The 23,776-nt window shown below is 40.0% G+C and overlaps 1 protein-coding gene across 1 annotated transcript in view; it reads right to left on the minus strand.

The window, feature by feature from the left end:
• Positions 1–9,254: 9,254 nt before the first annotated feature.
• The window catches only part of LOC135704899 (cilia- and flagella-associated protein 45-like), a 39,017-nt gene continuing 24,495 nt past the window's right edge, over positions 9,255–23,776 (minus strand). Inside the window, exons 6-7 of the mRNA XM_065226439.1 lie at positions 9,459–9,564; positions 9,255–9,405 (exon numbers count right to left, since the gene is read on the minus strand). Coding sequence (XP_065082511.1) covers positions 9,291–9,405; positions 9,459–9,564 — 221 coding nt within the window. The 3' untranslated portion in view covers positions 9,255–9,290. The remainder of the gene's footprint in view (positions 9,406–9,458; positions 9,565–23,776) is intronic.

Below are 23,776 nucleotides of genomic sequence, written 5' to 3' on the forward strand. Positions count from 1 at the left end.
CCTGCATGGCCATGGGATCGTTGTCTGGAAGATCCGGAACATCCGTAAAATGGTCAATCCATAAAACTGATCCATTAGTTCCACGGTTTTTTTTTTCGAAAACACATGGAACTGTGATATAAGAATTAATTTGGGGTCGTAACATAAACATGAGCCCGGATGACCATGAAACCGTCTTGCGGAAGATCCGTAAAAGTGGTGTATCGATGATACTGATTCTAGAACTTCGTGGGTTTCTCGAGAACACTTCGAGCTGTGAAGTTTTCGAAGTATGTTTCATGTATGAAACATTTTTACCGATGTTCCGGATCTTCCGAATGACGGTCCAATGGCCATCCAGGTTCATGTTTAAGTCACGACCCCAAATTTATTCTTTTAACACAGTTCCTAATATTGCTTGTAATAAACTGCGGAGCTCTAGCATTAGTTTCATGGATTTACCACTTTTAAAGATGTTCCAGATCTTCCAGAGGATGGTCTCATGCCCATCAAGGTCCATGTTTACGTAACGACCTTTCTTATATCACAGTTCCAAGAGATTTAAAAAAAACTGCTGAGCTCTAGAATCAGTTTCATGGATGAACCATTTTTACCGATGCTCCGAATCTTTCGGTTCATGTTTATGTCACGACCCCAAATTCTTTCTTATATAACAGTTCCACGTGCTTTCGAAAAAAAAACTGTGGAGCTCTAGGATCATTTTCATGGATGGACCACTTTTACAGATGTTTCGGATTTTCCGGAGGATGGTCCTATAGCCATCTGGGTCCGTGTTTATGTAATGAACCCAAATTCTTTCTTTTATCACTGTTACTAATGTTTTTGAAAAAAAAAACCCTGGAGCTCTAGGATCAGTTTCATTGATGGACCACTTTTAAGGATCTTTCGGATCTTCCTGTTTATTTCACGACCCTATATTATTTCTTATATCACAGGTACTAGTGTTTTCGAAAAAAAAACGCGGAGCTCTAGAATCAGTTTCATGGATGAATCACTTTTACGGATGTTCCGGATGAGGATGATCCCATGGCCATCCTGGTCGATTTTTATGTGACGACCCCAAACTCTTTCTTATATCACAGTTCCAAGTGTTTTCGAAAAAACCGCGGAGCTCTAGGATCAGTTTCATGGATTGACTACTTTGACAGATGTTTCGGATCTTCCTGAGCACGCTCTTATGGCCATCCGGATCCGTGTTTATGTCATGATCCCAATTTTTTTTCTTATATCACAGTTCCTAATGTTTTCGAAAAAACCGCGGACCTCTATGATTAGTTTCGTGGATTGATCAATTTTACGGATGTTCCGAATCTTCCGGAGGACCGTTTCGTTGTCTATATGATCCATATATAGGAACCATGACTGTATTCTGGCTAATTATGAACATTTGTGCCCATTAATCTAATTTATGGATCTTAGGCCACTTGCAAAACCCATAAACACTCCTTTAAAAAAAAAAGTGTAACGACTCTTTTCGCTTTTGAATAAAGTAGACGACCCTATTTTTAATCTTTTTACAATCAAAATAATCTACAGACCCTAGGAATTCTAGAGGTACCAAAATTTTTGAAATTCATTAAGAAATGGGTAAGTTATGCTATTGCAAACTTGCTGTTACACGTTTTTCGGAGGCATCGTATTCGGAGTGTTAACAAAGTCAGCTATCCATACGTTAGAGATAACTATGTTAAGACACATAATTTGTCACTTCATAAAAAATATAACTGGTTAACTGTTCAAAAGAAAGTTTCAACGTGCAGCGTCTTTTAAATTCTGTAAGTGTTGCAGAACGTTTGATTTATCTAGGCATCGTATTGAAAACATTTATTCCTTTAAAATATAATGAATTTTGTGAAGCACTATTCAAGAAATGTGGTGTTCTTATTTCAATCGCGTTTCTAATTTTATATCCATGAAAGGCACTTCCTCTTTCAATTCGATTACACAAATATCGAGGCAGCAAATCGTTAACTACTTTAAAAATGAAAACCATAGTCAAATATACAATGATTTGCTTCACGGACAACCATTGTAAGGCGTCTAATAAGGGGAATTAAATGTTATTCTAAACTGAACAAACATTGGGCTGTATTTAAATTTTCAAACATAATTGTACAATTTTAATAAGTTTTTGTCCGGTCTGCTTTCACTGCTTTAAGCCATGAAACTTGCAAATTGTATACTGACAAATCAATACGTTATAAAGCTAATACGTTACATTCGTGTAATCTCCATTTTACAAGTAACGACGGCAGTTCGAAAACAGCAGATGAAATGAAAGTTGAAGACATAAGCAAATTTCCATTTGGGATATAATAACTATGAAAAAGAACTTATTTCGGATTAAAGAATCATTATTTTAAAGGCACACTTACTTCCCAGGTCACAAAGTTCTGACCTAAACTTTGCGTGCACCATGCAATAGGTCTTGTGCATCTGTTATGCATCTGAACAACTTGGCCAAAGGCAGCAAGTATCTTCATACACTGGTGCCGCCTGATTAAAAAAAATCCAACTACACTGGCCACCATACAATAGGTCTTATGAATCTGATCAATCTTGCCATAAACAGATAACCATCTATCTAGTTGAGATTGCAAATTAAACCAAGTCAAATCGTACACTCGCGCCGCCTAGTGTGAGAATTCAGACTGAGCTGTCCACTATACAATAGGTCGTGTTGACAGCAACCTTCTTACTAGTTGAGATACCGCATACCATTAGTACACGCAGAGAAATATTTTTTTAATTTCAACAACATTCTGTATTGAATTCAATAAAAAAATGTTGTCTCCCGGCTAACGATAAATATTGTTGACACCAATAATTTTTTTTATTGACTTCAATGAAAATAATTTTTGTTTCTATAATATAGATAACTCATGGACCAAAACATATTTTCTTTGAAATGGCGAAACAATCTTCGAAACAACAATTTATATTTGTTGAATCAACTATTTTTATTTACTGAGTCAGCAATATTATTTTCTTTGAAATAGCGAAAAAAGTTTTATTTTTTTAATTAAAAAATAAATTTGCAAATCAACCATTGTTATTCTTTGAGTGAACAAAATACGTTGTTGGTTCACTGATATTGCTATTTTGGTTTCAGTTGTTTGTCTTTTTTAAAAGAACAATTTGGTTTTTAATACATTTATTCCATTTAATTATTTAATACATTTATGGCGGTAAGCTCCAACTCGGATTAACTTTTAATACCGTCCCTGTTTGAATGATCTGCAAAGTGTTTGCATAACATCGTGTTCAATAACTGTGATGTCGACATTAAAGCAGCCGGATATTCTTGATCGGGATTTAATCCGAGGATAATACCGATTGGAGCTTACCGCCATTATATAATTACAAAATCTAAAATACTGTTTGCCCTCTACTTTATCTACATGGATAGTGACTGTTTGTAGCTTTTCAATATCAAATACTACCGTAGGTTCATTCATTTTGATTATTTCAAACGATTTCAAATGTTCGTCAAATTTACGCGAGTGAATGCAATAGCAAACCAAAAATAAGTTTTTATCGACATCTGTTAAAATTGCTTTTAGTTCGTACATGCTAATCAAATCTCTATCATTAATATAAAAAATTGTACCCTTGGTGAACAATGATCCTTGCTTGAAGAATTTATCTAAATGTAATGCTGAATTTTTGTCAACTTGACATGGTCCACCTAGCAATATTTGATATTCATTAGCAAGCGGTGATTTTGAAATTTTGGATTCGCTATAATCAATTAATGGAGTAATAAAAATATTGTTAAAAATATTGAAAGCAAACTTATAAGCTACTTTTATGCCTAAAGACTTGCATAAATTTATCTTACTATTATTTACTCTACTATATTGTTTTGCATCGCGATGTTTGGCTTCTCCTCTCATGGCCCAATGATGACGAGGTGTACCGGAATGCATAATAGATGAAGCGTAATGGACAATGTTATGGTACTTAGCTTTGAGGGTATCGTTAAACAATTTTTGGTATTGCGAATGATGAACAATTACTAATTGTCTTAACTTTAAAGTTGCAATCAAACTCTTAGGTATTTCGCGTAACATCACAATATGACAAATTTGTCGGGAGAAAAGTCATGCTGTCATTTTAATTTTTGTTTTTGTTATGTTGATATCTTTAATATCATTAGTAATATTAGACGAATTCAAGTTTCCGAAAACGAACACATTTTTTTCTATCATTTAGTTCATCATGGAACTAACAGTTTTTTAATATTTACAAAATAATTTAAATAATTCCTGAGTCCATACACACATATTCCTTCCCAAAAATCATGTATCATATCAAAATATACGTTATATGTAATATGAAAAGAAGGAATGCGGTTAAAAATACTGTCAGCCTTTATGCCGGTTTGCGATACGTCATTCAGTTTTAAATCTTGCTCGTAATTCTCTATTGTACTAAAACTTTGCTCTTACTCACAGACATCAGTCTCTCTCTCCGTTCTGTTTCTTTTACACATTCGGCAATAAAAGTGAACACGTACTGATTCAAAGAGATCTAGGATTCCGGACAACCCCAAATTGTCACCAGTAATAAACCCTATCATAAAATGAACTAGTATGTTTCTGTCTTGATACTTTACTTCTTGCCCTTCCGTTTCTAATTCAATTAGCACATCTGTGAGGTTGCTAAATAGGTCTTCATTGCTAAATTCTTTCCTGTCTACGGACAAAACATATCCTGCTACAAGAATGTTCACTAATTTGGCTAAAATGTATCCCGGCAAACTTGGGATGTAGTAGTAAATAACACATACTGAGGTTTGAGCTGCATGTGGAGAAACGGTGTCCCCTGAAGTAAAACCATCAAAAAATAGATTCAATGGTATGATGATTTTCGACGATGCGAAATGTTGTGTCCTTTTCTTCCATACAGAACCATCAATGATGCTGCGAATATAGCCATCGTTAGATGGAGCAAGGTTCTCCAAAACAGTTTTCATAACGTTGTTCGATTCTAAATATTTTCGAAGATGGAATTTGATAGGCATTAATATTCCTGAAATTATGAAAAAAATGCATCATGTACTAAATTTCCTCAAAACTAACCTGTTTTTGGGTCACTATCCATTACTTGACCACTTCTTGATACACCTGGACGCAGTTCGTTACTAATAACGAATTCCTTTGGAGCAAGGTAGAGGTCGGCAGATTTTAATTTTGCTATACGCTTAAATTCCGTATCGGCACCCCCTAATGCTTCAAACATTTTGTTGAACATGTACTTCCCTTCCTTTGAAATTAAGCCAGTTGCTCCCATTAGTTCTGTTACTTCCAAAAACTGTTTTATCATTTTCGTCTGTATATCGTTGTGTACTTCAAACACAGTTTTTCTTGGCAAAGAGTTCATATTTAACCATTTCAGATTGAAATCTATAGCTATGTTTTCCATTTTTGCTAGCACAACGTTCAAATCTATAACATCATTTGACTTTTGTGCTCGTATCGATCCTGGTAAAAACGTATCATCCCTGTTTTGTACTCCTTTGTTTTCTTTACTTTGTCCGGATGGAACATTTTCGGAATTTGCTGCGACAAATTCGTTTGTGGTGTATTCGTTACCAGGCATGGAAAATCATTTGCATTCATTTCGTGCATTCATTTACATTCATTTGCCTCTAACTTTTTTAATCAACAGTATTTCACAAAATGATGTATGGAGCTTTTGTAGGTTTTGTTATTAGCTACAACTTTGGTAAACAAGTCAAATCAGTATCTCTGATGCATGACGAACCAGAGCGAACAGAAGCCACTACTGTTTTTCAGTGAATGTATTTTACATTCACTGAAAAACAGTAACAAGTTCTGCCCGCTCTAGTTCGTGATGCATAAGAGATACAGATTTGAGTTATGAACAAAAGTTGTAGTTAATAACCGAACCTACAAAAGCTCTTTACATCATTTTGCGTATTGCTATTGATGGAAAAAGTTAGAGGCAAATGAATGTAAATGAATGTACGAAATGAATGTAAATGATTTTCCATGCCTGTTCGTTACTAACAGTTATGTTTTGACTGGATTCGTCTTCCATGAGGTGCTTTTTAAGATGGCGAAAAAAGGAGTATCGTACGCAGAATCTTCTTGTACAGACTTCGTGATTACAAGCATAAAAACGATGTAATGAATTTGATTTCCATGGACATTGTGGGACAATACAACAAATCATTGTGCTGTTGCTTTAGCACGGATAGCTGAAATCAATGACGCGATGTTGGCTTGTTCACCCGGGGGGCTAAAATGCCATTTAAAAAACCAGCCCAGCGATCAAAAAGGAGCTTCTCTTTATCGGGAAATTGCTGCTGGAAGTCTATCTGTTCCAGTTGATAACCTTGATGGTTTCTCAGTACTGGATATTCAGACAATACCAGCGAAGCTGTACGGTTTTCGAGTTTAGATAATTCATAAATCCTCTGCGTGCTGGTTATTCTCCATTTAAGTTTAACTTCGTCCCATTCGTCTTGATTGTGTGATATCCAATTTTTGATTTGCCGGAAGTCTGCAACTATAAATAAGAAATAAATTAGAGGTAGGTAATACATAGATACACTGCAGATTTTGCTTTTAACTTACTTGGCTGATCTGTGAAAAGGTTCACTACTTCAGTTGTTTGATGATGCAACGATGATGACTGTTTCGGTTCCTCTTTTGCAGCTTCCTTGTAGTTCACGTTACGATCGTATAATCTTCCTTTAGCCTGCTTACGTAGCTTAATCCTTTTACCAGTACTGTCCTTTGTCCATGTGGGCAGGTACCAACTTTCCTTCAGAAATATTGAAAATAGTATGTATTTACCGTTACAATTGTTTTTTTTTATATATAAATAAAAAAACGAAGCGCATTTAGTTGCGGTGTCGCCACATGAAAAACTAACTAGCTAGACGTAATTTTTTAGGTTATGATGCATTTTGCACTGTAAAAGACTGGTGTAAGCTTAAATAAACTGAAGCTTTCTTTAGTGATGCTACATTTCGTATATACTGTACCTGTGGCTCGCTTGGGAACAGATTGCGTAGTTCAGCTGCTCTATCCAGCAATTCGGCAGGGGTAAGCTTGGAAAACTTATCTTTAAACTCATCCACAACAATGTGCGTGATGATCTTTTTGTCGCCTCTCGACAGGAAATCAGGCATAACATTTGATAACGGCACAAAAGCATTTGTAAGCAAACTTTCTAAGGCCCTTTACACGTCAACCAAAGTACACCCACGCAAACAAACAACATCATCGGATAGGGGCAACTATCACCTTTCCGAAAGTGGTATTGGTTTGCGTAAGCGTACTTTGGTTCGTGTGTAAAGGGCCTTAGAAAGTTTGTTTACAAATGCTTTTGTGCCGTTATCAAATGTTATGCTTGAAATTATCTTATTGATATTTGTGGATGATTATCTGACCCTTGGGCGAAGAGCCAAGTAAATAAGTAGCCGTGCTGTTTTGTCGAGTTACTTTGTTTTCTGCGGTACCAGCGATTATCTGCAACGGCGCAAGCTGTTCCGTTAGGATGGAAATGCCCTGTGAAAGAGAAAAATAGCGGCATTATAAATTAAATATATAATGATCATAAACTGTGTCAATATTTTTTATGAGAAAATAATATTCATATTTACCTGTGCTTTCCTCCAGGTGTTCAGTCCGAAAATAAATTTTGTTCGCTCTGCCAAAAAGGGGACCGGAATTGGTTCTTCCACTTCACGACGCTCGATGATCCTTAATGTTTCGGCAGTGTACTCGTTAGCTGGAACAAACTATTAATTTAAGGATTTTTCATCAATTAAATGCAGAAATTACTCACCGATAAAACAGTCAATGATCGCCGCAGACAGTCCAGAGCTGTTTAATATCTCCACGACCTCTTCAATAAACTCTTCCGACGAACTCATTTTGATTTTTAGATGTCACAAAATGGCGGTCACTTTGCCGACTGCTCTTGACATATACACTGACGAAATGTATCAACACACTTTTTTTTAATCGACTATATTTTTAAACTCATTTTTTTTTTAATTTATAAGAAAATATTGTAGATTCAATAATAACTAATTTTTTAAATAAAAATATCGAATTGTTGAATTCAAAAATTATATTTTTAGTTTCAACTACATGAAAATTCTCTGCGTGTATCAAATGGCACTAGTGGTTAGCGACTTTTTCGAATGAGATACGATAGGTCCTTGTAGTGAATGGGATGAGGACTATAAGAAAAGTTAATTTGATTAGTCAAATTTTAGTCGGTCACTACAGTCATTCAAAACAACTTTACTGAAGACAGCAAACTTCTATCTAGTCGTACTGTCAAGTTAAACCAAGCATTAAGTCAAATTGCAAACTAGTGTCCCCTGGTGAATGAATTCTGAACTGAGCTGTCCATTATCGACTAGGTCTTATTTATCAGACCAACTTTGTCCACGTTGTCAACGTTGTCCTGAAAGCTGTATTTTTGAAGGTCCAAATCACCTAATATCACACATCAGGTAGAAAAGGATAATTATTGTTAAAAAGTGTTAAGTGTTGCAATGACCTTTAAATGATGAGGAGGAAGGCTTCTGGTTTTAAGAGTTGAAATAAAATACGTGTTGTTCTTTGGGTCGTCACTTAACCTCTGATCACAGACAAACAGACGTAACTCTTTGAAAAACTTGTTCTTGAAAACATAGTATCTCAAAACATATAACCTCAGTAACGACATCTCTCTGGCTTCTCGCGGAAAACAAGCTTGCTCGCTAACTCGTAAACAATATTGCATAAAAGTTCTATAGAATATATAGAAACGTCAAAGTGATCCGATGCCAGCGCTGCGGCGAGTAGTTCGCGGAACTGATTATATTCAAATCAACCGTTAAATGCATGAACGAAGATACACAATGAAGAGTTACGTCTGTTTGTCTGTGCTCTGATCATGATTTATTTCGCCTGTTCGTTACAAGCTAAACTTCTCCTATGTTCCTTTTTCTATCTCGATGCTCTCTCAGTGCGAGTTCTCAATTCGTGACTACTTCAAGTGTTAAGTGTTAAGTCACCAAAAAATGTGTGCTTAAGGTGCTCATTATGCCCCTTTCCCTATGTATATTGCAAATCCTGTTAAAAACTTCTATATAAAATGAAATGTTACTGCTATTTGAAAAATTATCAAAAAATCAGCATCATGTACACTGTTCTCTCTTGGCAGCATAAGTCAACATAAGTAAGTAAGAGTAATATAAAATATCCGTTTATGTACATCTAAGTAATTTCAAAATAAATTATCAACGACGGATAGAGTTAGGATTCATCTTTGATGGAGTTCAGTTGCCTTTCAACATCCTTTATGAATCGATCAGGAACCTTGCTTTCTTTCATCATTTTGATTTTGTTAGAAATCGTAGATTTGACGGCCCTTAAAAAAACAAATTATTATAATTGTAAAATGCTGGATGTTTCTATACTTACATTTCACGTTTTTTAATTGCTTCTTGCATAGCTGTATGTTCTTTTATCGAACAACGTTCTAGTTCACGGCGTTCCTGCTCTTTCTGGTTAATTTGTTGAATAATTTCTATGGATAAATAAGAATTAAATGTATCAAATTCTGAGGCATACGACCATAATTATGAATTACAAAATTTACTGATTAAAAAAAAAACAACCCTATAAACATAGTTTGTTTTGCCGAGATTGGCACCGCCGACCACAAAATGGATGTTTGTTAGCTGAGATCTTAGCTAAATTCTCGTTTGTTAACTGAATTTTGGCAAGATTTGCACTGAGATCCAGCAAAATAAAATGTTGAGCAAGGGTTGAATATTTTATTGACGTACATGACGTGCTTTTTTATCACACTTTTAGCATTTTGAAGCAGACCAGTTTTAGTTGCAACCAGCAATATTATTGACAATACAATTGAGTATTAACAATATTTTTGCTAGTACAATTACCGAGATGGGCACCACTAAGTGCTCGCTAAATTTGCCGGGATCTCGGCAATCATAAAATTCAATCTTGGCATTTTTTGTCGAAAATCTCAGTTAAAAATTAACTGATGGCTTGGTTAAAGCATCCCTAAGGTAAAAAAAATACTGAATCTCGTCATTTTTTTTATTTTGATTGCTTCGGTTAAAGAAAAGGAAGAAAAAAGATTGTGATGTGAAAAAATTGCAAAATAAGAAACACTACAATGTAATTATTGTTCTGCATATTTATTCAAAAACCATAAACAGAAAGTTGCTAAACTTGTTACCGGTTGTAATGATTTGTTCAATTTTAAAACAAGTGGAGAAAAACAAAGAATAGGCGAACATGCTACTCTATATACCGCGAACCGCGAACGTCTCACAGAAAAGCACGAAAGCCTGCAGTACATCCGGTCCTGTTCCGACGACTACGTTATTGCAAATAACCTGACACTTTCCTTCCTCGAACCCCTTAAGTCATCCTTTTGCACTTGATCTAGAACTTGATCAATGAACGACGTGTAAATATTTACAACATCGACAAAATTTGATTTAATCTCAGGTAAGCATGACATTTTGATCTTTGAAAACAACGCAAATGAAGCAGGGCTGGTGGTGTAGTGATCGACGAAAAAAAAACAAGGAAAAAACAAATAACGCAAATTAAAAAAAAAGAGATCTGTCATGATTACCTGAGTTTTGTCAAAAAACATAAATATTTGCGCTGTGTGGTGCTCGGATCTGTCTTTTTAACGAAGTGTTGGTTTCTACAAGGAAAGCATTTCGCGCCAAATCGATTCGAAGCTGGCAACACCCTCTCAGATTTCTACGAATTTTTCTGGATGTGTAGACTTTGACTAAATAAGCACTTTTTGCATACTCAGTTTTTCCAAAAAAAATCTAGACTAACATTTGAGAAGGGTCAAACTTTTTCTGCTGATTTTTTTCAAAAAAATATTATGGAAAAATGACAACTCCTACAAAAATGTGTTGTATGGATGACTTTTAGGAAATTGTCCCAATTATCGAAAACAAAGAACTGAAAAAATCAAATAGAGACCTACACTGAGACAAATATAATCAATTATATTATATTCTAATGATATAAGCCCTTTTCATATAGAATTCTCGATTAATCCAAGTGATCAGTTGCTGATAAGACAAAATTGAATCACAAATTGAGCTTCATTGGGTTCTGAGATGAAAACTTTTTTTCTTTAAAAGTGCCCATCTCGCGGTGTATGAACGGTTGGTAGTAGACATAATTACCTATCTTGAGACAAAGTTTCATCCAAATCAAACATGGCCATTTTTTTTTTAAATCGACTTCAAATATTAAAAATTGATTTTTTTTTTCAATGGAATGGAATTCTTTCAATATTTTTTTTTTTTTTGATAATTTGGACAATTTCCTAAAAGTCATCCATATTTGACATTTTTGTAGGAGTTGTCATTTTTCCATCGTATTTTTTTGAAAAAAATCGGCAAAAAAAGTTTGGCCCTCCTCAAAGGTTAGTCTAGATAAATTTTGGAAAAACATAGTATATGCAAAGTGGCTTATTTAGTCAAGATCCACACATCCAGAAAGTTTCATTGAAATCTGAGAGGGTGCTGACAACTCCGAACACGATTTGGCGCGAAATGCCTCAAGGATGGTTTCATTGACAAAATTGTGCATTTTATGGTTCTGAGAAATGTTGTCGAAATCATCAAATACCTTAGACTCACTGAAAATAAAAAATCGGCTTTAAAAAATTTCCTAAAAAAAACAATTATCATGTAACGTTTTTAACTCAAAATGCTTAAATGTTCCCAATAACTACAAGTTTGTGATAGGGGAAATGGATGTAATGTCGGCCTTAAGGGGAAGTTTACCGCCCCGAAAATAAAAAAAAAAATATTTTCTGTACGTTTTTATTTTTTATTGGGAAAAATTATCAAAAATCAAAGAAAATCAGTTCTTCCTTAGATTTTTGTCAAAAATTACATGTAAAAATATTTTTTTCTATCTCATCATGGAAAAAAATTGGACTCTCAGAAAAACCGAAAAGTCGATGTTTTGTGGCATAATGACTCATAAAAAATGTTTTTGCACATGTGAAAAAATGTGATTTTTTTGGACTTTTGATACCTTTTTTCAATATTTTTAGAAAAATCTAACGTAATTATTATTTTTTCGGAGCGGTGAACTTCCCCTTAATGCCCCTAATTTGGGCCCATACATAAAATCAGCAATCGACTAAATCTTCAATAGCGACCAAAAATATCCATTAGTACCGTCACAATGACGCGTTCATCTATATAAAATTGATAAATAGCAGCTTTTAGCGATGCGTCCAATCTTAGATCCATAGGCCAACATTAGATCCATTTCCACTATCTCATACATGTTTATAAAAGTATTTTCAAACATTTTTCAAACTAGTCTTTATGAAAATGCCATTTACTCAAATTAGGACAGGAATGGATGGACAAATTTATTCCGAGTTATTAGCGTAGACCTATAGTTGTTCCTTTTTAATATGCATAGCACAACGGAGATCAGCAAACATGTTTATGAACCGTCAATCTACCCGTCTACAGTATCCTCCACTCATCCGACAAAATCATGGCCAAACTATCGGGGTTTGACGAGCTAATCTGAAGTGAAATCCAAACCAAAATAACCAAAACAATCAGACAGCACGAAAATTGGCAGCACAATGTATTCAAACGCGTGTTTATACTTTTTAATCCGACATTTTACGGATTATCGAGTTTTCGGATTAAAGAGTGTCGCATGAGCTGTATATTGTACTGTAATTAGTTTAATTTGAGAGTTATGCAGTTTTATGAACATTCCTAGCGAAAACCTATTTTATTTGATGATTTTTAGCACATATTGTCAAAATAACGTTGGGCCATAAATAAAATGGGGCAAAAACGGGCAGTCCATTGTTTGCTCACATGTTCTTCAATTTTACCATTTGCTTTCCTGAAGAGTAAAAGACCGGGTACAATAAGGCTTTTTTGATACACTATGTATAAATTAGCTGAAAATGTCTTCAAAAAACAAGATTTTGCACGTTTGATTCAATGTTGTCTCTTCTTGACATCCCAAAATTATCAGGTTCTAGGATGCTTCTGTCAAAAGATAGTCCTAGCGCCATCTGAACGGCGTTATCCGGAACTAAATTAATAATGTCAAAAGATAGTCCTTATCCACCTGAACAACTTTCGCCAAGACACCAAACCTCTAAGATGCATGGGTGGAGCGCTAAGATTGTTGCTCAGCAAAAGTAGGAGAAGACGGGGTATGACGGCGACCCTAAGCTTGAAGTAAAATTTATCCAAAACTGTATATAATTTCCGCGATTGTCACGACGAGACCCCCCGTCGCAACTCAACTGTGGCCGGCAGAGACAGACCGATCTACAATGGCCTGTCGGACGATCCTCTGACAACGACGGGACAAAGGAGAAAAACGTAAACATCATTGGAACAATACGGTATTCAGAAATCGATCGTAGATGTTCAGTGATTTATTGAGTTCTATAAAAACTTAATATTCCTACAGTAAAAGTGTCTAACGTTAGTCTAGTTGATTATCCTAAAACTTAAACTAACTTACCTAGAGTAAATACAGTTACGTAAACTAATTAGAACGAAACCCATGCTAGTGATTAATGCTAATATGTGCTATCACGGGAATTGTTGTTTACACCAGGTAACATGTGTATTCCTTTGGAATCGGTAGAAACCGAATTCTTACGCTGATTTATGCTTTAATTTAGGACATCTACTACATGGGTTAGAACTTCAACGCAACTAGAACATATTAAAGCTACTTATAACCATAATTAGATCGTAAGTAAATGAAATTATTATCGCTGTTACATAACCTAAATATGCCTATATGCAGTACAGTAAATTCCCAAATTAATACCCGTGAAGGCGTGATAGGATCCTAACATTTCCTAAGGTCACCAAAATTGTAAGTTTGCGAGGAATATTGAAGAGAAAAGATATAATAAATTGTTTATTTTAGCTTAAAGCTTACCGCACAACAAAATCGGTTTGCTCACTGGAGTTGGAAACTTACCCACAACATTCTTTAAGAATTTTGTACGTGGGTTGTCGGAATGGAAGGACATCACAACCAATCGACGTATCAATGCAAATCATGCGATCGTCCAAATTGGGCAGATACGCATATGGTTGCATGTGATCAGTGCCGTCAATGGGAGCACTTTATTTGTGCCGGCGTGACTCAAGCCGTGCAAAGACGTCCATACATTTGTAAGCAGTGCCAGGAGGAAAATGCAGCGTCCCTCCGAATACTGCGGCCACGTTCAAGAGGTAACCAGTCCACTAAAACGTCTGAAGGGAGGCCATCCAAGACGTCAGAGGTAAAAGTTTCTTCAGACAGAGGAAGTAAAGCGCAATCGGCTATCCGGAGCAACAGTACTAGGTCGTCGGCTGTACAGAAGCAGTTAGAACTGGCAGAGGAAGAGGCTAAACTAAAGGAACAAGAGCTCAAGGAGGAAGAAGAACTCCGACAACGCGAGCTCGAAGAAGCACAACGCCAGTTGGAGGAGAAGCGGAAGTTGCTGGACGAGGAGCTACGTTTGCGTCAGCTAAAGCTGGAAGTAGACAAAGCACATTTGCTGAAACAGCAGCTTATCCGCAGAGAGTCTTTGGAGAAGAGGACGGAGATCATGTTGCAGATTTCGGAACGTGGTAGTGTAGTGACTTCCATAGCAAGCTCACGAGAAAAAGTTACGGAATGGTTGAATGTTAATCAACCTTATGGGAAGACTGGTGGGAAGGAATTGGAACCACAAGATGGAAACAATTCCAGAATGGTCCCTCCGGCCCCAGAAGAGCTACTGCCCGAAGGAGTCTCTTCGATGTCAGTGAATGTACCCACTTGTCGTGGTACCCTTTCATCTATATCGCAACCAGCTCACTCATGTACAGGAACATCATCTCGGAAAACCACAATCCCACCTCTAGAGATACCATCACTCATCGTTAGAGAACCTTTTCGTCGATACATATCAACCTCGGAACCTATTCCTCGAGAAAAATGGCCTCCTATCGTACCAGATCCGTATCACTCGCCGGTCTGTGATCAACGCACTCAACACGATGATAATTCAGTTTCCATGACATCGTCACCGCGTCGCAGTCCATGGAACACCCCCTTACGACATAGTTCTCCGGTGGTCTCTGAACCAGTTGTTCCTCAACATACATCTCCAATGTTTCATCACCATTCGAGAGAAGATGGACATCGGGATTATCCGAGCCCTAACCATGGAATCAGTTACAATGGAGAGGTTTACAATCGGACCCCACGACAGCAAAGTCCACCGAGAGTTAGAAATCCTCCTTTTCCACGTGGTCCACCGTCGGTACGTTATCCACGGACTTTGATCAACCCGCCGATACCACGTGATCCTCCGATACCACGTGATCCTCCGATACCACAAGATCCTCCGATGCCACGTGATCCACCAGGTGCTCTTAGTTCTCAGCAAATAGCTGCCCGACAAGTGGTCGGAAAGGATTTACCCACTTTCAACGGAAACCCCGTGGACTGGCCGATGTTCATCAGCAGTTTTGAACAGTCTATGATTAGTTGTGGATACTCCAATGCTGAAAACCTCGTTCGTCTACAACGGTGTCTCGTTGGACATGCTCGAGATGCAGTACGAAGCAGACTTCTGCTGCCAGCCAGCGTGCCACAAGTAATGAACACTCTACGAACACTTTATGGACGCCCGGAACTACTCATCAGGTCGCTGCTCGAAACTATCCGCAGGACACCAGGCCCTAGACATGACCGGCCCGAATCGATCCTCGAATTTGGACTGGCAGTTCAAAACTTTGTTGATCATCTCCAAGCAGCGCAGCAAGTAGACCATCTTTCGAACCCGATGCTCATGCAGGAACTGGTAGAGAAGTTGCCAGGACCAATGAGGATGGATTGGGCTGCATTTAAGAGCCAACGACTTCGAGTAACTGTTCTGACGTTTGGGGAGTTCATGGAAAGATTGGTAAAGGCGGCCAGCGAAGTGAGTTTCGAGCTTCCTGGGTATCAGAAAATCCCGAGAAATGAGAAGCAGCGGTCAAAGGAGAGGGCCCAAGTAACAATTTTGGTTTTATGAAGGTTCTGTAGACCATGATTTAGACTTGTAGAATGCTATAAAACCGCGATAAAACCTGCAATGTTACTTGGGGGCAATGGTTCAAACCCACTCTTCCGGTAATTCTGCCGGCTTCAAGCAGCTCAGTGCAACCGGAAATCCACGCAAATCAGCTCGAACATGCTGTTCTTGTAGTCATGAAGGCCATAAGATAGCCGAATGTGTAAAATTCAAGCAGCTAGGTATGGAGGAACGATGGAAACTAGTAACGGACAAAGGCTTGTGCAGGACGTGCTTGAACAACCACGGAAAATGGCCGTGCAAGTCATGGAAAGGATGTGGAATAGAAGGGTGCCGTTTGAAACATCACACACTCCTCCACTCCAATTCCAATCCCGCCTCGTCATCGCATTCCGTGAACATTTCGTCGAATCAACTCTCATCTAACGAACATCAACCACTATTCCGGATTCTACCGGTAGTTTTATACGGAAAGGAGAAAAGCATAACTATTTTCGCGTTCATCGACGAAGGCTCACAAATCACTCTTCTGGAGGAAAACGTTGCGAAGGACCTTGGCGTTGTGGGCCCTACGAAACCACTCACCCTACAGTGGACAGGAAACATGACACGCAAGGAGCCGCGCTCTCAGCAAATCAACTTTGAGATAGCGGGGAAAAACAGTAGTGCTCGTTACGATCTTTGCCAGGCACGTACAGTGAGCTGTCTGGTTCTACCTTCTCAACGCCTGAACTACCGTGACATGAGTCAACGATTTCCTTACCTCAAAGGCCTGCCACTAGAGGATCACGATCTAGTCCAACCAAAATTACTGATCGGACTAGACAATCTTCGACTTGGAGTTCCACTGAAACTACGCGAGGGAGGTCCCCAGGATCCAATAGCCGCTAAGTGTCGTCTCGGCTGGGGAATATATGGGTGTTCATCAAAGCAATCAGCACCAAGGGCTTCAGTCAACTTCCACACTGCTGTTGCGCCCGATGCGGACTACATGCTGAACGAACAACTGAGAGATTTCTTCACGATGGAAAACTGTGGAGTATCCACTACCTCAGAAAAACTAGAATCTGAGGATAACAGGAGAGCAAGAAGATTGCTCGACGAGACCACACGGCGTACATCATGCGGATTTGAAACGGGTTTACTGTGGAAAGTCGACGCACGAGAGTTCCCGGATACCTATCCCATGGCCATCCGTCGAATGAAGTCCTTGGAAAAGAAGCTGCAGAAAGAACCATCATTGATGCAGCGAGTTCAGGAGCAGATAACGGAATTCGAGTGTAAAGGATACATCCACAAGGCCAGTGCAACAGAAATTGCTGAAATAGACTCGCGAAACACTTGGTTCCTTCCGCTAGGTGTAGTCATCAGCCCGAAAAAACCAGGAAAGATCCGGCTCATTTGGGATGCTGCTGCGAAAGTCGATGGGACTTCGTTCAACTCACACCTTCTGAAAGGCCCGGACCTCCTCACTTCTCTGCCTAAGGTCTTGAGTGGTTTTCGCTTGTTTCCGGTTGCTGCATCCGGAGATATCAGGGAGATGTTTCTGCAAATCAAGCTACAATCTAAGGATCGCAAAGCGCAGATGTTTGTATTCCGCAACAGTCCTGATCAACCATTGCAAATCTACGTCATCAACGTTACTATGTTTGGGTCCACTTGTTCTCCAGCTTCAGCACAGTTCGTGAAGAACTTGAACGCTGAAGAATTCGCTCAGCAGTATCCCCGTGCAGCTTCCGCCATCAAGGACCATCACTACGTGGACGACTACTTGGACAGCTTCAGGTCGATCCACGAAGCGATCGAAGTGGTAAACGAAGTGAAGCTTGTCCATTCAAAAGGTGGATTCGAAATACGAAATTTCCTATCCAATGAAGAAGAAGTGCTGAGGGAAATCGGAGTAGCGGATGCAGAAGTCTCGAAGGATCTCTCTCTTATACGGGCGGAAACAACTGAATCCGTGCTCGGCATGAGGTGGATTCCCAAAGAAGACGTCTTCACCTATACCTTTGCAATGCGAAATGACTTGCAACCAATCCTCAACGAAGCCCACATCCCAACAAAACGCGAAGTACTGAAAGTCGTCATGAGTTTATTTGATCCAATGGGTTTTGTATCGTACTTCCTAGTGCATGGAAAGGTGCTGATGCAGAACATCTGGGCAACAGGAATCGATTGGGATGAAGCGGTGAACGAGGAACTGTACGATCGTTGGCGACATTGGATTGGTTATTTTCCCCAGCTGGATACCTTGCGAATTCCACGGTGCTACTTTCAAACGCCATTTCCGGACAATTTCGATCAGCTAGAGCTCCATGTATTCGTCGACGCCAGTGATTCTGCCTACGCTTGTGTAGCGTACTACCGGCTTCCAACTCAATCCGGCATACAGGTGGCCTTCATTAGCGCAAAGACGAAGGTTGCACCTCTCAAGGTTCTTTCAATCCCTCGTCTAGAATTGAAGGCTGCTGTCCTTGGAATCAACCTTCTTGAGGCTATCCAAGGTTATCACACCTATCCCATAAGTCGACGAGTTTTTTGGAGTGACTCCAGTACAGTACTAGCCTGGATTCGATCAGACCACCGTCGTTACAACAAATTCGTTGCCGTTCGCATCGGTGAAATTCTCACAGCAACTGATGCACGCGAGTGGCGATGGGTCCCCTCTGAAATGAACACTGCCGACCTCGCTACCAAATGGAAGAATGGCCCCAACTTCCTACCAACTAATCCATGGTTTTGTGGTCCGGCGTTTCTTCACCAACCTGAGGAATGCTGGCCTCAACCATCCCAGGCCAGTCCAACTAAAGAAGAACTTCGATCAAGTCACACTCATTACACAGCTCCTCAGTTAATTGACGTATCCAGATTCAGCCGGTGGACGACGCTACAGCGAACAATGGCTTTCGTGTTCCGATTCATCAACAACCTGCGCCGTAAAAGATGTGGATCCAAGCTGGAACTGGGCGTCTTCGATCAGCACGAATTAAAACGTTCAGAAGAAGCACTATGGAAGGTAGCCCAAGCTGAAGCCTTCCCAGAAGAAATCACCATTCTTTCTGGGTCACAAGGGTCTCCCGAAGCGCGACACGACCGTGTTGCCAAGTCATGTTCGATCTACAAGAACTGGCCATATCTCGACGAGCGTGGGATACTTCGGATGCGTGGTCGAATCGGTGTCGCATCCTTTGCACCGACCGAAGCTAAGTACCCCGCCATCCTTCCCAGGCAACACCTAATTACGTTTCTTCTTACAGACTGGTACCACCGCCGTTTCCGCCACGCCAACCGAGAGACCGTAACCAACGAAATGCGTCAACGTTTCGAAATCGCCAAGCTTCGTGCTCTGATCGCGAAGGTGTCGAAGACCTGCATGATTTGTCGACTGAGAAAAGCCATGCCCAGTCCTCCCGCAATGTCACCGCTTCCGAAAGCCAGGCTACAACCGTTCGTCCGACCATTTACCTACGTCGGATTGGATTACTTCGGACCTGTAATGGTGAAAGTAGGTAGAAGTCAGGTGAAAAGATGGGTAGCCCTATTTACCTGCCTCACTATTCGTGCCGTGCACTTGGAGGTCGTGCACAGTTTATCGACGGAATCGTGCATCATGGCAGTGCGCCGTTTCATCGCACGTCGTGGTTCCCCTGCTGAGTTCTACTCGGACAACGGAACATGTTTTCAAGGCGCTAGCAGAGAGCTAAAAAGGGAAGAAGTACAGGCAAGGAACAACGCTCTAGCTACTACGTTCACGAATGCGAATACTCAATGGAGATTCATTCCACCAGCGGCTCCACATATGGGTGGAGCGTGGGAGCGTCTAGTTCGATCGGTGAAAGTGGCAATGGGAGCCGTAGCTGACGCTCCTCGCAGACCAAGTGATGAAGTCCTGGAAACGATTCTCGTAGAAACCGAAGCGATGATCAACACGCGACCGCTCACCTACATCCCACTCGAATCGGCAGACCAAGAAGCTCTAACGCCTAACCACTTTCTGCTGGGATCTTCCAATGGTGACAAGATCCGGCCGGACGAACCTACTAATAGCCCGGTGGTCCTGCGTAGCAGTTGGAAGCTAGCACAGGCCATCACCAACGAGTTCTGGTCAAGATGGGTGAAGGAGTATCTGCCAGTGATAACACGAAGAGGAAAATGGTTCGAAGAAGTTCGGGACATAGCAATCGGTGATCTGGTGTTGGTAGTGAGTGGAACGGTGAGGGACCAGTGGACTCGAGGACGAGTGGAAGAAGTTATTCCTGGACGGGATGGACGAGTCCGTCAGGCCCTAGTCCGGACAGCATCTGGAGTACTGCGACGACCAGCAGTGAAACTAGCGGTTCTCGACGTTTCGGAGAGTAGTAAACCTGATCAAGGAGATCCAGTGCATCAGGAGCATCACCAGGGTTTACGGGTGGCGGAATGTCACGACGAGACCCCCCGTCGCAACTCAACTGTGGCCGGCAGAGACAGACCGATCTACAATGGCCTGTCGGACGATCCTCTGACAACGACGGGACAAAGGAGAAAAACGTAAACATCATTGGAACAATACGGTATTCAGAAATCGATCGTAGATGTTCAGTGATTTATTGAGTTCTATAAAAACTTAATATTCCTACAGTAAAAGTGTCTAACGTTAGTCTAGTTGATTATCCTAAAACTTAAACTAACTTACCTAGAGTAAATACAGTTACGTAAACTAATTAGAACGAAACCCATGCTAGTGATTAATGCTAATATGTGCTATCACGGGAATTGTTGTTTACACCAGGTAACATGTGTATTCCTTTGGAATCGGTAGAAACCGAATTCTTACGCTGATTTATGCTTTAATTTAGGACATCTACTACATGGGTTAGAACTTCAACGCAACTAGAACATATTAAAGCTACTTATAACCATAATTAGATCGTAAGTAAATGAAATTATTATCGCTGTTACATAACCTAAATATGCCTATATGCAGTACAGTAAATTCCCAAATTAATACCCGTGAAGGCGTGATAGGATCCTAACATTTCCTAAGGTCACCAAAATTGTAAGTTTGCGAGGAATATTGAAGAGAAAAGATATAATAAATTGTTTATTTTAGCTTAAAGCTTACCGCACAACAAAATCGGTTTGCTCACTGGAGTTGGAAACTTACCCACAACAGCGATATATTAAGTGAATATTGATCTTTAGAGTACTACTAAAAACCCTTAATTACATTGATTTTCAGAAAATTTCCTTTTGATTTGATGAACACGAATCAAAAACAGACTGTATAATGAAAGAAAAAAATCTGTGAGCCAACCTTTGTTGGCCAGATTGGTAAGATGGTCACATGGAATATCCTATGATCCTGGTCATATAAAAGGTTACTGTCTTCGGCAAAATTGCACAGTAATTTAAGGTGGATTGGTTAGAGAACAAGTAAGTAAATGTCCTGTATAAAATATATCTCACGAATCAAAAACAGACTGAATAATGAAAGAAAAAAAACCTGCGAGGTAAGGTTGGCCAGATTGGTAAGACAGCCACATGGAATATCCTATGAACCTGGCCATATAAAAGGTTACTGTTCTTGGCAAAATTGCACAGTAGGTTAAGGGGGATAGGTTAGAGAACAAGTAAGTTAATTTTCTGTATAAAATATATCTTAAGATCTTTACTATTTATAAAGTTTCATAAAAGTTGTCCAGGTGACCAATGTCTTCTAATTTGAGGGCTGGTTAGTTCAGGATTTTCTCACTACGCGACACTAATCTGCGTGTGGACTTCACGTAGATGTCCTGACTTCGTAGATGACGAGGATTTCAAGATATAGTTTATAGATACAGGAAGTTCACATGTACACTAGCGCCGCGTAGTGAGATAATTCCAATTTTCCCTGTGCACCATTACCATTTGGAATGCCTTGATCATCTTACTTATAATGCCGAAAACAGAAACTTCTTAGAAATCCAGAGCAAGGTGCTTAAACTCCTGGACCAACTTCGCTGAATCCAGCTTCTGTGCAGGGAGGTTTAACCTGTGCACCGTATGAGCTTCCAGCAGATTGTATCTACTCGACGAGTCTCTGGCAGATATCTCAAGCACCACTTTCTTCGACTGATACTCCGTGCGCTGTATGCCGTTTGTCCAAGTCATCTGCAGTGGTTCCACTGGTCCATCGGCACCCAACGTTCTCACCGAAGATCCTTCATCGATGAGTGCTAGAGTATCTACTCTTTTCTTGCCGTTTTACAGCGTCACTGGAACCATCCTAAACAGAACTGCACATTTCGACTGACGATGACTATTACACTGCACCTGAGTTCGCGAGTATCCGACTCGTCCACCATGAAGAAGGGCATTGTGGTTCTCCGGACAGCCATCTAGCTTGCAACGAACTCTTATACGACATGATCGTTGTCCATGGTCGTAAAGGCAGAGTGGACAGAGGTTCAACCGAGTCACCGTTTTCCACCGCTCTGCAACACTCTGTTAGAGCAATTCCTGGCAGTTCCTTCCGTAATGCCCAGACTTTTGGCAAACGGAACACTTCAACTCTCGGCGCTGGGGTTGGGGTGACGAATTCTTCCCAGCTGACATCACACTCCCAGACTGGCCGCTATCTCCATTCGTGACGTGAACGAAAGCCTTCGTTTGTGGTTTATTTCGCATCTTACCCTTCTCCTTTGCATCTGCCTTCTGGAAGGTTGCTAGTTTTATTCATTTACTTGCCTATAGTAACGTTACTTTTTCATGATGGTATAATAACTCTAAAACAGGCCGCCACCATACACAATGTTTGTTTTTGATGTTTATTTTGACGTTTCACTTGTTAAAAAGTTATAATGTGTTTTACAACCAACACAACAAACCAAGCAAAGAACTCTGCATCACTAATTTGTTTCAATAGTTGATTGTTGCAATAATCTAAAGGATGGCCGTCTTAAACCGGGTGACCATCTTACCGCGTCGTCCTCTATCAGAAGCCTCTTTTTTTCCTTGGTTTGTTTTCCGTCGATCTTGTTTTCCGTGCTGAGCACCAATGCTACCGACGCCAGGAAGGCAGCTCCCACACCTGGACCCTACCTATCGACCCATCAACTCATGAAACGGGGACCAACGGCTTTACTTCCCTTCCGAAGGAAGGCGTCGTGATCAGAGATGTTATGCCTCAGAACATCCCGGCGGCGCCGACTGGGATTGAACCCAGGCCTGCTGGGGTGAGAGGTAATCACGGTTACCACTACACCACCGGTGCCGCTATCATTAGAAGCCTTGACAGAAGAAAAGTCGCGAGCGAACGAGGAATCCGTCGTCACCGAAGGTGAACGTTAAGGAGGTAAAATGTGAAGAAGAAGCCGAGAGGAGCAGTCGACGAAGACACATGGTCGGTGAGCTGAGTGGGAGAAAAAGAGACTGGATAGAGCGGAAACGTAGTTCGATAAGCGAGTCGATCCTTTCCGTGTAGCCAGGGAGTCTCAAGCTCCTGACTGAGGTGGCTGTAGTACTTTAAGAGTGCGGACGAAAAACCGATCGAAGTGATCGATATAAGTGAACATGGCTGTCGCTCGGCAGGTCGAGAGTAGGCACAGTAGGCATTGGAAAACCTCAACCAGAACGCTGCGTTTTTATTACCTTCATCCAACTGAGAAATATTCTGCAACCTTCACATTGGCTACGCTTTAGTATA

The sequence above is a fragment of the Ochlerotatus camptorhynchus genome, unplaced genomic scaffold, assembly GCF_037179485.1.
Source record: "Ochlerotatus camptorhynchus isolate MF236.1 unplaced genomic scaffold, CSIRO-AGI_Acam_v1.1 ptg000250l, whole genome shotgun sequence".
Classification (NCBI taxonomy): Eukaryota; Metazoa; Arthropoda; class Insecta; order Diptera; family Culicidae; genus Ochlerotatus; species Ochlerotatus camptorhynchus.